General features: G+C 34.0%; 2 protein-coding genes and 1 pseudogene across 2 annotated transcripts; all 3 read right to left on the bottom strand.

Moving 5' to 3' along the window:
- Nucleotides 1-218: 218 nt before the first annotated feature.
- LOC147405045 (auxin-responsive protein SAUR22-like) lies at nt 219-506 on the bottom strand. Its single transcript, XM_086437953.1, has one exon. The coding sequence runs from the start codon at nt 504-506 to the stop codon at nt 219-221; it is 288 nt and encodes a 95-aa protein (XP_086294079.1).
- Nucleotides 507-3,017: 2,511 nt separating this feature from the next.
- On the bottom strand, nt 3,018-3,302 carry LOC147405044 (auxin-induced protein X15-like). Its single transcript, XM_086437952.1, has one exon. It carries the CDS (start codon nt 3,300-3,302, stop codon nt 3,018-3,020), a length of 285 nt encoding a protein of 94 aa, XP_086294078.1.
- Nucleotides 3,303-9,629: 6,327 nt separating this feature from the next.
- On the bottom strand, nt 9,630-10,057 carry LOC147405043 (auxin-responsive protein SAUR20 pseudogene; annotated as a pseudogene).
- Nucleotides 10,058-17,231: the final 7,174 nt, after the last annotated feature.

The following is a 17,231-nucleotide window of genomic DNA, read 5'->3' as shown; positions in this document are numbered from 1 at the left end:
TTCCGTATATCTTGACACATGTATTGTTTGATTTGAACTTGGAAGTTATAGAAAAAATAGAAGTTAAAGGCAATATGAAAGAAGGGGTCATGCCCACCACTAACTCTGTATTGAATCATCTTTTTATCCTTCCAAAAAAAATTGGGTGGGGGTTGCTAAGGAAACAACCTCTCCTTCGAATCAATGAAAAAGATTAGAACTTATAAAAGCTCTCTCACTCACGAGACGCTCAAACGACAAGTGAGATCAATGAAGACATCTTCGTTACATGGAATTGTGAGACCACCCATTGGATGATCAAACCCGAACTCTTCCTCAGCTTGACTTAATAAGTCTTGGAATGAAGGATGGTTCAAATAGGCAATTGGAATCACATAGCGCTTCTTTTGTGTCTTCCCGACATAAACTGCTAAGTGGCCTTTCGGAACATCAATAGCCTCCGAAGTTAGAAGAGACCGTCGGAAAATTTTCTTAGCATGAACCCTCCCAAGCAAATGGATAGCCATGGCTTCTTTGTAAAGTTATTCTTGGAAAAGAAACAGATTTCAAAAGATTTGTTGAACAAGGAAAACTAGATGATTGGAAGACTTAGAATTGGAGGATTTAATATTGGTTTAACTATATATATATATATACACAAAGAAAGATATGCAAATGGTATGAAGGGCATTCTCTCAAATCTTGATTCAGTAGTGCGGACACATTCATTATGATGGTTCACATGGTTTTGCATCCCAACTTATTAACAAGATTTGTGGAGTGGACACAATGTAGTTTATCTGTTAGAAGGAACATCTCAAACCTACAATTTGAGAAATACAGTTGCCTACATGAATTTATTCAATATGACAACTAGGCCTTTGGATTGAAGACATATTTGTGACTCCTGCCTCTTAAGGGTAAGATTTTAGTTTATATTTGACAGACCCCTGACTGAGGACTTACAACCTTGACTGTGGTTTTCTGTGACAGACTAATAGAAAGGGACTAAAAGACCCTCATATTCAACCCCGTAATGAAAATCGTTAATTTACCCCAAAAACTCCATCGTGTTCAACCTCTCGACCTAGAGCTTGAATACAAGGTGAATGCTATAGTATCCCTATAATGTTGAGATTTTGAGCAAGGATTAAGAAATGCCAAATTAATCAATGAGAAGAAAAGAAAAAAATTTTACACTAGATTCTCCAAATAAATCAATGGTTGTAGATTATACATTTAGAGAAAAATCAAGATGATTATAATTATTAACCATTTGTTTGTGTGTGTGTGTTTTTTTTTTTTTTTTTTTTTTTTGGGGGGGTGTTGGGGGAGGTTTTTGCGACATTCTAATGGGAAAAATCAAGAGCTTTTGGAAAGCTTATGATCTTGTCAACGTTATTGTTAGTACATATACAAGCTTATAATTATATGAATTCCATGTAACCTTCATAAGATATCTCTAAAAAGTAACTTTTAAGAAACTATTTGGTCATCAATTTATATTGAGTAGAGTAGTTGTTATATTTTTAGCATATTGTGAGTTTTGTCCCCCATTGCTTACAAGTTCCCTTTTTTTTTTTTTTTTTTTAAACTTAATTGTTCCTCCGTATAAAAAAGTTTAGATCTTTTTCTAATATATCAAATTCTATAAAGCTATGTCATTAATATTATCATCCCTGTATTTATATATCTAGGAGATGTTTATTATTGCGTAAGATTGTACATATATAAAGGTAAATGTAACATGCATTTGAACTCAATCAATTGTCATTCAAATTATATAAAAAATTAATTAACCCCTTACCCTCTCATCCAACAAAATGAAAATTTCTTTTGATTCACTAACTCTTATTCAATGGTGTATGGGTTTGTGCAAGAATTGTTAAAATTGGGGAGATTGGTTTGAATGGGTGAATCATTTAGGAGTGAATTCGTGCTCATTTTTCCTAAAATGTTCCTATGTGCACTATAATCTTTCAAATGGAGTGGATTAAGAAGAGACCTCTTATTGTGGGGCCTGTTGACTACATAACACTAACTTGAAAAAATAGAGTAATTGAGAGAAATCACTTGAAACTATTGATCGATCCTTTCAATGGTTTTAAACAAATCGCACATCGTCAAGTACATTGTTGTCAATGGTTTGAAACAATAGAAGTTTTGAAAATGTTAACTCACCCACATGTCCCTTCAAAATCTTAATTAAAGGCAATAAAATAAAGAACACACACATAACATAGCAAGTTATAACGTGGTCTGGTGACAACATCTTTGGATAAGCTGAGAGCAATTAACTAACCCTGACAAACAAAGTACAGCTCGGGATTTCTCTGTACTCTTCTCTTAGACCTTTAGAAAAACATCGTTTTCTTGTTCAATTACACTCTCCTTGTGGACAACAGTTTGGGTATAAGCGTACAATACTTTTTGGTGTACAATACAAGACATCCATCACAACCTTAACAAACAATACCTTTTACAATTTTGTTCTTCTAAAAAAGGGATATCAAATTTCTGATTTATAAAAGTGTTTTTATTGATTCATCTTCTGATCTAAGAGCATGATAGAAATAAAAGAAACAAGCCTTAGATATTTTAATGAGGTTACTTGTTTGTGATGGATTCGGCTGATCTAAGTTCTTTTTACATTGTTATCCTCATCATTTGTTTGGTTAAGAATTTCATCACAAGAAAGTGTTTTAAAACTCTTTATCCCTTTTCTTTTTGAGTCAGAAATAGGAATTAACGTTGTCTTTGTGGATCTACCCTTCCCTGCCAACTATGTTATGTAAAGAAAAAAAAAAACTTTGAATTTCTATTGCATTGCAGAAGAGTTAGTTTCCAAGCATCGCCTTATTAAACAAAATGGAAGTTCAAGACAATATGATAGAAGGGATCAATTCCCATCACTAACTCTGTATTGAATCATTTCTTTTCTCCTTTACAAAAATATGGGTGGGGGTTGCTGAGGAAACAACCTCTCCTTTAATTCAAAAAAAAAAAAAAAAACAATGTTTATATGTCCTTGTCTCTCATTATATGTTCAAATGACAAGTGAAATCGATGAAGACATCTTCGTTACACGGAATTGTGAGACCACCCATCGGATGATCAAATCCGAACTCTTCCTCAGCTTGGTTTAGTAAGTCTTGGAATGAAGGATGGTTCAAGTAGGTGATCGGAAACACATAACGCTTCTTTTGGGTCTTCCCGACGTAAACTGCTAAGTGCCCTTTTGGAACATCTATGGACACTGAATTCAGAAGAGACCGTTGGAAAATTTGCTTAGCATGACCAATCCCAGGAAAATGGATACCCATGGCTTCTTTGGAAATTTTTAAAGGAATGTAGAACAAGGAAAACTTTAAGACCAGAGGAATTGAAGATTGGGAAAATTGGATGATTTAGTCTTAGCCTATGTATGTATATATATTCATAGAGAAAGATTGGAAATGGTGTGAAGGGCATTATCTCAATTGTGGATTCAGTGGCGAGGACACATTCATTATGAGGGTTCACATGGTTTTGCATCCCAACTCATCATCAAGATTTGTGGAGTGGAGATAATGTAGTTTATTTGTTGGAATTGGAACATCACATGACCTACAATTTGAGAAATACAGTGGCCTACATGAATATAAACAACAAACATTGAGCACATAACAAGGTGGACCTTTGGATTGAAGACATAATAGTGACTTATAAAGGTAGTTTTGACATACCCCTTTGGATTTTGGTTTATATTTGAGAGACCCTAGGGTTTTCAAACTAAGGTCATACTACCTTGACTGTGGTTTTCTGTGAGAGACTAATAAAAAGGGACTAAAAGACCCTCATTCAACCCTGTAATGAAAATCGTTAATCCCCCCCAAAGCCCATAATCTTCAACCTTTTGACCTAGAACTTGAATACAAGGTGAATGGTTAGATCAACGGTTGAAGATTATAGGTTTAGAGGAAAATCAAGATTATTATTATTAATATCATTCATTTGTGTGTGTGTGTGTGTGTGTGTGAGTGTGGGTGGGTGGGGCAAGGGGGGATAAAGGCTTTTTTTTATTTTTATATAAGTTTATGGCTAGCTTATGATCTTCTCATTACTTATCAGAATGGAATTTGTAATTTTGGATCTTGTTTGATCATCAATTTATATTGAGAAAAGTAGTTTTGATATTTTTAGCGTATTGTGAGTTTTGTCCCCTTTTGCTTAATTGTTCCTCCATGTAAAACAATTTACATCAAATTCAAATTCAATAAAACTATCTTACTAACCTTTTCATCACTGTATTTATATGTCGAGGATTGTTTCCATCGTCCGTTGTGATGATCATGAATGAGAAAGGTTGTACATATATACAAGTAATTATAACAAGTATTTGAGCTCAATCAGTTGTCATTCAAGTTTTATAAATTAAAAAGTTACTAAAGACCTCTTTCCTTATCATCCAAAAAAATGAAAATTTCTTTTGATACACTAAATCCTATTAAGAGGGCCAAAAAATATTACATGGGTTATGGAAAGAGTTATTAAAATTGGGGAGATTGGTTAAAATGGTTGAATCCATCCTTGTTTTGCCTTCCTAGTTTGGCTAAAATGGTATCCCCAGAGCCACTGAGGAGTGAATTTATCCTTATTTTTCTTAAAATGTTCCTATGTGCAGTCTAATCTTTCAAATGGGGTATATGTTGACTACATAATCATTAACTCAAAAAAACAATTGATTGAGAGAAATTGCTTGAAATTATAGATCGATCCATTCAATGGTTATAAACAAATAGCACATCGTCGATTATCTTACCATCAATGATTTGAAACAAATAGAAATTTGTTGTCTTTTAGGTTGAAACGTGTTCATGGACAACAGTTTTGAAGCTCTCGTAATATTCATGGCAGTGTTAGTTGAACAAAAGTTTCACAAAAAAATTAAGTGGAGCTACTGCATCCTGGGCTGGTAAGAGGTAAAGTGAGAACTGTGTCTTTGGAAAATGACCTGAAAGTAACATGTGGTGAGGCATATGCAAGTATTGCATTGCAGAAGATTTAGTTTCCAAGCATCACCTTACTAAACAAAATTGGAGTTCAAGACAATATGATAGAAGGGATCAATGCCCATAACTAACTCTGTATTGAATCACCTTTTTTTCTTTAGTTTACAAAAATTTGGGTGGGGGTTGTTGAGGAAGCAACCTCTCCTTTAAATCTAAAAAAACTAAAAAATAAAAATCAGTATTTATATATGCCCTCTCTCTCTTGAGACGTTCAAACGACAAGTGAAATCGACGAAGACATCTTCATTACATGGAATTGTGAGACCACCCATTGGATGATCAAATCCAAACTCTTCCTCAGCTTGACTTAGCAAGTCTTGAAATGAAGGATGGTTCAAATAGGCGATTGGAATCACATATCGCTTCTTTTGGGTCTCCCCGACGTAAACTGCTAAGTGGCCTTTTGGAACATCTATAGCCTCTGAAGTCAGAAGAGACCGTCGGAAAATTTTCTTAGCATGAGCCTTCCCTAGCAAATGGATACCCATAACTTCTTTGGAAATTTGTTCTTAGAAGAACAAGAGCGAAAAATAGATTTCAAAAGGTTTGTAGAAGAAGGAGAAGTTTAAGACCAGAGGATTTGAAGACTTGGAATTGGATGATTTAATCTTAGCTTAACTATGTATATATATATAGATAGAGAAAGGTATGAAATGGTATGAAGGGGGGAGAACTCCAATATGGATTTAGTGGTGAAGAGACATAATACCTCATGAGGGTTCACATGGTTTTGCATCCCAACTTATTGTCAATATTTGTCGAGTGGACACAATGTAGTTTATTTGTTGGAAAACAACCATTTCATGGTTATATAATTTGAGAAATACAGCTTACAGAGGGCCTACATGAATTTAAACAACAAACAGGCACACCAGCTGATTTGAACACATAAAAAGCTAGACCTTTGGATTGAAGACATGTTTGTGACTTCTAAGGGTAATTTTGATATACCCCTTGCGGTTTTGATAAATAGTTGGAGATACCCCTGGGTTGTCAAACTTATGACATACCCTTTGACTATTGACGACTGTCGACTGTCTTCTATGAGAGACTAACAAAATTATCAAAATACCCTTTTCTTCAACCTCTTGCCAAAACCCTTAATGGTATTGATAAATCGCTTTCAATGGTTTCAAACAAATATCAGATCATTGATTGCTGTCAACGATTTTAAATCATGGAGTGATTCATATGATATAGCGCTTTGTTCATTAATTTATATTGAGTGAGAAATCTGATTCTCAAATATCTGCAAGCATATACAAAGAAAGAACCATTCATTCTTGGTAGCATACTAACTCATGTTATGTTCATTTATCTCCATACATGAATTGTTTGACTTTAACTTGGAAATTTACTTTTTCAAGCATCACCTAATTAGAAAAAATAAAAAAATGGAAATTCAAGAAGACAATATGATAGAAGGGGTCATGCCCATTGCTAACTTGTATTGAATCATCATTTTTTCCTTGTACTCAAAATTGGGTGGGGGTTGCTAACGAAGCAACCTCTCCTTTGAATCAAATAAAAAAAAGATATTTTTAAAACCCCTATCTCTCATGAGGCATTCAAACGACAAGTGAGATCGATGAAGTCATCTTCGTTACATGGAATTGTAAGACCACCCATTGGATGATTAAATCTGAACTCTTCCTCAACTTGACTTAATAAGTGTTGGGCAGTGAGCATCCTGGGCAGCGTGGTAACATCAGCGAGCTTCATCTCAAGATTCGTACAATATTGAGGCGGTGTGTTTTGTAACGTAGCACATTAGGTTTCAGAATCCTTGTAAAACATGAAAGTGTTACAATTTCTAAAGAAACCCTAATCTGGTCTCTATAAATAAGAAATCAAACCAAAGCCAAATCATCTCATCTCCTCTGAGACCATCTTCTCTTGTGCTCTTCTATTTTGTAGTTTTTGGGTTTACTTTCTGTTCAAGCTTTGTAAACAGAAGGTGTACTCTGTCAGTTTCAAGCCAAGATTAATAAAGGATCATCGCTTTTCTTTCTTATTCTCTTCTTTTTTTTATTTTTATTCATTTTTATTATTTTTGCTATGATCCGTGGCTAGATCTCCATTAGAAAGGTCGATGAAGTCCAAGCAAGATCATCTTAGATAATTATTTGTTTCAATCATGCTTCAATGTTTTATTGTGATACTAATTTCTTAAGTAGTGATCATTGAATATAATGTTTATTCTCATGATTTTGATAATTTAATCTTTAGATAAGTTCAAGTTAAACTATGCATTGTTAGAGATTTGATATTTTAACATTGATTTCGTCTTATTAAATATCATCACAGAATTTAGAATCAATAGTTGGATTAACAAATTTCATCTTCCGATCCAATAACATTAGCTTTGTTGATTGAATCGAGATAAAAAAGTAAACAAAAAAATTGATAAGGTGACTTATTTTTGTGGATTTGATTGATCTAATTCTTTACATTGTCATTTTCATTCCTGTTTATTTTATATTAATTTTATTTCAGTTTTCTTTAATACTTAGAACCGTGATTGTTTTTAAGTCAAAAATTGTTAGATCAACGTTGTCTCTGTGGATTGACCCTTGCTTGCCAAGATTTTTATTTATTTTGTTCTCTTATATTTTTGTTGATAATCTACACCTAACAGTCGAAAAAATTTATTTGCATGTACCCTCTCAAACAAATGGATAGTCATGGCTTCTTTGGAAAGGTATTCTTAGAAAAATATGGAGAAGAAATAGATTTCAAATCAGATTTGTAGAACAAGGAAAACTTTAAGACCAGAGGATTTGAAGATTTGGAAAATTGAATGATTTAATATTAGCTTATGTATGTATATATACACAAAGAAAGATAGGAAGTGGTATGAAGGGAATTCTCTCAAATATGGATTCAGTGGTGAAGACACATTCATTATGAGGGCAGAGGGTTCATAAGGTTTTGCATCCCAACTTATTATCAAGATTTGTGGAGTGGACACAATGTAGCTTATTTGTTGGAATTGGAATATTTCATGACCTACCATTTGATAAATACAGTGGCCTACATGAATTTATAATTTATTCAACATGACATGTTGGACCTTGGGATTGAAGCCATGTTTGTGATTCCTAACTCCTAATGGAAATTTTATATACTCCTTTGGATTTTGGTTTTTATTTGAGAGACCCATGAGTTTTCAAACTGAGGACATACTTCCTTGACTGTGGTTTTCCGTGAGAGACTAATAGAAAGGGACTAAACGACCCTAATATTCACCATGTGAAAAAGGGGGAAATTCGACGGACCATGGCGTCTAAGTTACCTTTTTTTTTCCACGTAGTGATTCACCCTTGTAATGAATGAGAATGTTTGCACATAATACAAGTAAATGTACCATGTATTTGAACTCAATGAATTGTTAATCAAATTGCATATAAAATTACTCGACCCCTTACCTTCTCATCCAATAAAATGAAAATTTCTTTTGAATCAGTAACTCCTGGTGGGGGGGACTAATATATGGGTTTGTGCAAAAATATTGGGGAGATTGGTTTGAATGGGTGAATCCATCCATGTTTTGCCTTCCAAGTTTGGCTACCATGCTGTCCCCAAAGATCAAAAACAAGGACCACGGAGTGAATTTACCCTCATTTTCCTTAAAATGTTCCATTGTGTTATCTAATCTTTAAAATGGAGTGGATTATGAAGAGACATCTTAATGTGGGATCTGTTGACTGCATAATCACTAACTTGAAAAAATGGAGTGATCGAGAGAAACCGCTTGAAACTATAGATCGATCCTTTCAATGGTTTTAAAACAAATCTTACATTGCTGATAATATTGCATTCAATGGCTTGAAGCAAGTAGAAGTATGTTTTCTTTTAGAGAGGAACATGTTCATGGACTTTACCATATGTACCCACCCCAACCAACTCACCCACATGTCCCTTTGAAATCTTAATCTAAGTTTACTAACCCTGACGAACAAAGTAAAGCTTGGGATTTCTCTTTACATTTTTCGTAGACCTTTAGATTAATCCTTAAACCATGTGTACAATAATTTCTGATGTACGATGCAAGACATCTATCACAACATTAACAAACAAAACCATATGGGCTAGTTGTACGACTTTCTTTTATGTACAATACCTTCAAAGCTGGTGTACAATACAAGACATCCATCAAAATATTAACAAAGAATATAGCATGGGCTACTTGTCCTATTTTCTTTTGTGTACAACAATAGCTTCGAAGCTCTCGAATCAATTGGACAATGTTTAAAGAGAAGCTAATGATGTCTTTGGAAAATGACCTCAGAGAAGTTGTGGTGAGGCAAAACCATGTGAATCCACAGTAATTACAAGACTGCATCAAATTATTTCAGAGTATTGTCGACATGATTTTTAGTATCAAGCTTTAGTCATTAGTTTATATTGAGAATAAGATCTGATTCTCAAAAAATATGCTTCTATGTATAAAGGCAGAACCAGTCATCCATGGTAGCATACCAACTATGTTATGTTAAAAAAATGGAAGTTGAAGACAATATGATAGAAGGGATCAGTGCCCATTCTTAACTATGTATTGAATCATTTCTTTTCTTCTTTACAAAAATTTGGGTGGGGATTGCTGAGGAAACAACCACTCCTCTAAATCAAAATTGAAAAAAAAAAAAAAAGAGTATTTATATATCCCATCTCTCACGAGGCGTTCAAACGATAAGTGAAATCGACAAAGACGTCTTCGTTACATGGAATTGTGAGACCACCCATTGGATGATCAAATCCAAACTCTTCCTCAGCTCGGCTTAGCAAGGCTTGGAATGAAGGATGGTTCAAATAGGTGATTGGAATCACATAACGCTTCTTTTGGGTCTTCCCAACGTAGACTGCTAAGTGGCCTTTTGGAACATCTATGGATGCCGTAGTCAGAAGAGACCGTCGGAAAATTTGCTTAGCATGACCAATCCCGGGAAAATGGATACCCATGGCTTCTTTGAAAAGTTGATCTTAGAAGAACAGATACAGTTCAAAAAGAATATAGAACAAGGAAAACTTTAAGACCAGAGGATTTGGACTTGGATGATTTAATCTTAGCTTATCTATGTATATATACACAAAGAATGATAGGAAATGGTATGAAGGGCATTTATCCAATGTGGATTCAGTAGTGAAGACAACAAATTGATTATGAGGGTTCACACTTCACATGCTTTTGCATCCCAACTTATTATCAAGATTTGTGGAGTGGACAAAATGTAGTTTATTTGTTGGAATTGGAACATTTCATGACCTACCACCATTTGAGAAATACAGCCTATTGAGGGCCTACATGAATTTCAAAAGCCAGATGGAGGCGATTTGAACACATAAGAAGCTGGACCTTGGATTGAAGAGATGTTTGTGACTTCTAAAGGTAAGTTTGACATACCCCTTGGGATTTTGGTGTGTATTTGAGATACCCTTATGTTTTCAAACTAATGACATGCCCTTTGACCATGGTCTATGTGAAAATGTCCAAAATACCATTCTCTTCAATATCTCGCCAAATATCCCAAAAAAACCATCATCTTAAGCCTCCTCATCATAGATCTCATCGAGAAGGTAAATTTTACGGAAAAACCAAGATTTTTTGTGAGGTTAAAAATGGGTATTTCAGTAATTTTCTGTTTCTCTCTCATAGAAGACTGTCACCAAGGGATCTGTTATCAAAATACACACCAAAACTTGATGGGGTATGTCAAAATTACCTGACACCTAAGCAAGAACCATAAAATATATCTTACCAACTCTTCTACTTGTTGATAAAAACAAATATTCATAAATTTTGCTATTTGGAGGGGCACTGGAACAAACCCTTCTTTGATCATCTTCAAGACTGCATTTTCCAACCAACACATTAGCTTATCCTCCTAATCTAAGCCCTGTTTTATCAAGATACAATAGAACTGACAGAAGAATGTGGATTAAGATAGTGAGAACGGATACAAGCACATTAGAATTAACAGAATATATGGTTTTAGACATGAAAGACAAAGATTTGTTTAGCGGACCCAATTTTTTTTGTATAAGGCTTTGATGAAGAAATCTTATCATTGCTTGTCAAAATGGCATCTTGCACCAAGTACATTCTTATGTTTATAGGAATAGGGTGTTCCTTATCGCTGGTTTTACTCAGAATATTTTTCATTGAAGATAATTTTCAGTGTCATTTTTAGTCATTAGTTTATGTTGAGTAGAGTAGTATTGTAATTTTTAACATATTGTGAGTAAGAATTATTGTAATTGGGGAGATTGATTTCATTGGGTGAATCCATTCTTCTCTTCCCCTCTAAATTTGGCTACCATGCTATTTCCAAAGATCCAAATCAAAGCCACTAAGTGAACTCATCCTCATTTTCCTTAAATTGTTCATGTGTGCACTAATATTTCAAGTGTTGTTGATTATGAGGAGACCTTTGTGTGGGGTCTGTTGATTGCCCATACCTCATTAACTCTAAAAAAACATAATTATTGGGAGAAACTACTTTAAATTATAGATCAGTCACTTTCAAATGGTTTTAAACAAATATTAGATCCTTGATTGTTGTCAATGATTTCACACATTATGATGTTCATCAAAAGCCAGTAAGAATTCAGGCCAAAGAGGACAAATGATTACTTGTAAACTCAAGAATAACCTCCATGTAACATTACCCTATATCAAACAACGAAGACAATAAACGAAGAACACAAACAAAAAGGCTCTACCATTACTTGACCCTATCAAATTATTTCAGAGAATAGTCGACATGATTTTAACTTGGATGTTCTCTTGCATTGCAGAAGAGTTAGTTTGCAATCATCACTTTATTAGGAAAAAAAAAAAACAATATGAAAGTTGAAGACAATATGCCCCCATCACTAACTCTGTATTGAATAATCATTTTTTCCTTTACAAAAAATTGGGTGGGGGTTGCTGAAAAAACAACCTCTCCTTTGAATCAAATGAAAAACATCGGTATTTACAAAAAGCCCTCTCCGCTCCCTCTCTTTCACAAGGAGTTCAAACGACAAGTGAAATCAATGAAGGCATCTTCATTACATGGAATTGTGAGACCACCCATTGGATGATCAAATCCGAACTCTTCCTCAGCTTGACTTAGTAGGTCTTGGAATGAAGGATGGTTCAAATAGACAATTGGAATTACATAGCGCTTCTTTTGGGTCTCCCCAACATAAACTGCTAAGTAGCCTTTTGGAACATCTATGGCCTCTGAAGTCGGATGAGACCGTCAGAAAATTTTCTTAGCATGAAGCCTCCCAAGCAAATGGATACCCATAACGTCTTTGGAAATTTGTTTGTTAGAAGAACAAGAGAAATAAAAAGATTTCAAAAGGTTTGTAGAAGAAGAAAACTTTAAGAGCAGAGGATTTGAAGATTTGGAATTGGATGATTTAATCTTTGCTTATCTTTCTATATATAGTTGAAAGAAAGATAGGAAACTGTATGAAGGGAATTCTCTCATATGTAGATTCAGTGGTGAAGAGACATTCCTCATAAAGGTTCACATGGTTTTGCATCCCAACCCATTATCAAGATTTGTGGAGTTGACACAATGTAGTTTATTTGTTTAAATTGGAACATTAAATACAACTCCACATAGGGCCTACATGAATTTAAACAACAAACAAGGCACTTGCTGATTTGAAAACATAACAAGTTGGACCTTTGCATTGAAGACATAGTTGTGAATTCTAAGGGTAATTTTGACATATCCCTTGGGATTTTTGGTGTATATTTGAGGTAACCCTTGGTTTTCAAACTGATGACATACCCCTTTAATGACCAAAATACCCTTCTAACTCTCTCATCCAATAAAATGAAATTTCGTTGATAATTAACTCTTACTAAATAACCAATTACATGAATCTTAAATTTTTTTTTTTTTTTTCAAAAACAATTGCAATTGGGGAGATTGGTTTGAAAGGGCAAATCCAACCTCTTTTTCCAATGTTCATGTTTAAATTATGAACTTCCAAATGGAGTGGATTATGAGGAGACATTAGTGTGGGGTACATTGAGCGTTGACTAACATATGCTTACATTAACTTCAAAATGAAAAATAATGAGGAGACCCCACTCGATACAATAAACCAATCGTCAACAAAGATATATGGAATTAACTTGAAAATTTCTTACAAGTAACTTTGTACTTAGTTCACAATGGCATCATCTTGCACCTACTACATTCTTATATATGTTTGTAGGAATAGGATGACATCTATTTTTTTTTTTTTTTTTCAAGTTTAGAAATGGTTTTTCATTGAAGATAATTTTTAGTATCATGTTCAGTCATTAAGTTATATTGATAGAACTAGTTTTGAAATTTTAGCGGACATTGTAAGTTTAGTCCCACATTACTTACAGCTTACTCTTGTACTTGGTCATTCCTTTATATAAAAGAGTGATCTCTTTGTAATACAACAAATTCAATAAAACTATTTGACTTAATGCTTGCACATTAATACAAGTAAACATAGCAAGTATTTTAACCCTATTAGTTATCATTCTAAATTCTAATTGACGTTGTTGTTAGGAAAGCAAGTGCAATTGAAACAAGAAAATGAATTGAAAAACAAACACAAGTTGCAATCACACAAAGAAGCATAGAGATTTTACGTGGTTCCCTCAAGATTGAGGTACATCCACTGATCATCACACCAACTCCTCTATGAAGAGCAAACTCGCAGTAACAAATTACACACTTTCACCAAAATGAGAAATATAAATACCCCAAGAAACCTAACTAGGGTTTTACATAATATCAGTGAAATTATGAAAATACCCTTGATTTTCAATACCTCCTTATTGACCAGTACTATTAGGCTCCAATAACTACAATTGTTTCTTTATCCTACAAAATGAAATTTTCTTTTGAATCACACTCTTATTAAGAGAAAAAAAAAAAGCTAATACAAAATGAACATTATATGGTTTGGGCAAGAATTGTTGACATTAGGAGGATTGATTTGAATGGGTATGCCTCTTTTTGCCATCCAAATTTGGATACCATGCACCTCAAAGATCAAAACCCAGTGCCACTGAGTGAACTCATACTCATTTTCCTCAAGTAGTTCCTATGTGCACTCTAATCTTTCAAATGTAGTGGATTATGAATAGAACTTAGTGTGGGTATGTCGACTGCCCATACGTCATTAACTTGAGAAAACAGAACGATTGGGAGAAACCGCATGAAACTATAGATTGATTGCTTTCAATGGTATTAAACAAATATCAGGTCATCGATTGCTCTCAATATTTCTATAAACCAACAAACTCATCAATCTATCTCCTTGAAATCTTAATCCAAATAAGCATCAAAATCCAGTAAGCATTCAGGCCAAGAGGACACAAAGGGCTAAATAAATAATTGTAAACACAAAAACGATCTGCATTTAACATTTGTTAAAGTGTGAATGCCAAACCATAAAGCTGATCGAAGAAAGAACACACATATAACACAACAAGGAGGTACTACGATTACTAGACCCCATCAAATTATTTCCGAGTATCATCGACATGATTTTAGGTATTGGGCTTTAATCGTTAACTTATATAAAGTATGGGATCTGATTGTCAAACATGTGCAAGTATATGCAACGAAAGAACCAGTCATCCATGGTAGCATACCAACTCATGTTCTATTCCATATATCTCTATATATTTATTGTTTGATTTTTAACTTGGAAGTTCTCTTGCATTGAATAGTTAGTTTGCAAGCATCTCCTTATTAGGAAAAAAAATTAGAAGTTAAAGACAATATGCCCATCACTAACTCTATATTGAATCATCTTTTCCTCCTTTACAAAAAATTGGGTGGGGGTTGCTAAGGAAACAACCTCTCCTTTTAATTAAATGTAAAACATCGGTATTTACAAAAACAACTATCTCTCATGAGGCGTTCAAATGACAAGTGAGATCAATGAAGACATCTTCGTTACATGGAATTGTGAGACCACCCATTGGATGATCAAATCCGAACTCTTCCTCAGCTCGACTTAGCAAGTCTTGGAATGAAGGATGATTCAAATAGGCGATTGGAACCACATAACACTTCTTTTGGGTCTTCCCAACATAAACTGCTAAGTGGCCTTTTGGAACATCTATGGCCACTGAAGTACTTAGAAGAGACCGTCGGAAAAATTTATTAGCATGAACCCTCCCAAGCAAATGGATAGCCATGGAATGGTTTCTTTGGAAATTTGTTCTAAGAAAAACAAGGAGAAGATATAGATTTCAAAAGATTTGTGGAACAAGAAAACTTTAAGACCAGAGTATTTAAAGACTTGGAATGGCATTGAATTAATCTTAGATTATCTACGTATATATACAACAAAGAAAGATAGGAAAATGTTTGAAGGGAATTCTCTCAAATGTGGATTCAGTGGTTTAAGAGACATACCTCATGAGGATTCACATGGTTTTGAATCCCAACTTATTATCAAGATTTGTGGAGTGGACACAATGTTGTTTATTTGTTGGAATTGGACCATTTCATGACCTACAATTTGAGAAATACAGCTTATAGGGGGGCCTACATGAACAAACAAAAAACAGGCACACCTGTGGATTTGAACTTTGGATTGAAAACATGTTTGTGATTTCTACGGGTAATTTTGACATACCCCGGCCCTAGGACTTATGGTGCATATTTGAGATTAACCCGGGTTTTCGAAATGATGGTATATCCCTTTGACCGTGGCCTCTATCAGAAACCAACAAAATTGATTAAATCATTAGAATACCCTTCTTTGGAACTCTTGCCAAAAACCTTTATTTCTCTCCCAAAAAACCATAAACCTCCTCAACCTAGGGCTAAAATACAAGGTGATTCCTTCAATATTACACTAGAGTTAACCTCGATTGAGATAGTAAGAGCGGATGCAGATACACTAGAATTAATTAATACATTATTGTGTTTATAGGAACATAATGATATCCGTATATCACTTTAGACAGTTTTTCCATACTTGACTTCATTGACTGCTGTTTCAATCGATGCATTGTTACGTACCTACTTAGATCGGATCATAAAAAATAATAAAAAGAAGAAAAAGATTGAGATTGATCTCGTTCGAGGGAGATCGGACCTTCTAAGCCACCAATTCGAGATGGTGAATCTCCAAATCCCAAGGGACTTTTTAATAATAATAATAATTCTCCTCCTCCTTTCATTAATTTAATAATGAATTTAAATACAAAGAAACACTTAACTACCCACTCTCCTATTCATTCAAGTAATTATCCCATAACCATAACTCCATAACTCCTACACAATTCGTAACTACCCTTACCCATTACTTAAGACTCCTTAACTAATGAAACTCTAAAACAATTAAAATAAAATACATCAAGATGCATCAAATCTTGATACAAGATAATAATTTCTAGGCACATAACATGCATAGACAATGTTTTGATGACCATGCTATTAAGATAGCCTGTAATGATGCAAAGATGAGAGGAAAGATTGGAGAAATCAAAACATCTTCCAAAATCAGTGGTAAAGGATATTCAAGAATCAATGGGAGATTGGAAAACTCAGAGTATATTCCAATCTCAATGGAGAAGGATCCTCCAATATCAGTGGAGAGAATAATGTGACTATTGGAGCCAGCAAGGCCATTTTAGATAGTATTGATTCATTCCTTATGTATGCATGTCTACTTGTTTAAGGTATCTTCAAGATTCATTATTCTTTTTATATTTGTATATCAAAACTATATATGTAAGATGTTTCTCTATAATTTACTTATCACATATAATAAAGAATTATTCTCCTTCTTAGTTTGAGATAGGAAACAACAGACTTGTTGTTTGTTTTACATGCAACCTCAGTAGGATATCTTTGTTGAAGATGATTCTTACAATCATGTTTGTTCATTTTTCTAGGTTAGGTAGTTTTGATATTTTTCTTATATTATGGGTTTAGTTCCACATTACTTACAAGTAACTTATACTCAGTCGTTCCTCTATATAAAGGAGGTTCAGTCACTTTTTAATACAATCCAATCCAATAAAATTATTTTCTTAATAATCTTGTCCTTATTAATGTAACTAGATATTTCGAATGTTTCGTACAAAAAAATGTTGGTATGTTGATACAATTGACACTGCAAGTGCTTGATGGCAATCAATTGTCTTTTTAATTACAAGAAAAGGTTACCATTCTCCTTACCCTCTCA

This window comes from Akebia trifoliata, chromosome 4 (genome assembly GCF_017979445.1).
Source record: "Akebia trifoliata isolate Shusen 1 chromosome 4, ASM1797944v1, whole genome shotgun sequence".
Classification (NCBI taxonomy): Eukaryota; Viridiplantae; Streptophyta; class Magnoliopsida; order Ranunculales; family Lardizabalaceae; genus Akebia; species Akebia trifoliata.
Note: the sequence above shows the minus strand (reverse complement) of the source record. Positions and strands in the feature narration are given on the sequence as shown.

Bases quoted from the DNA above. Each gene is read 5' to 3' on its own strand.
- LOC147405045 (XM_086437953.1), bottom strand. From the start codon at position 506: ATGGCTATCCATTTGCTTGGGAGGGTTCATGCTAAGAAAATTTTCCGA.
- LOC147405044 (XM_086437952.1), bottom strand. From the start codon at position 3,302: ATGGGTATCCATTTTCCTGGGATTGGTCATGCTAAGCAAATTTTCCAA.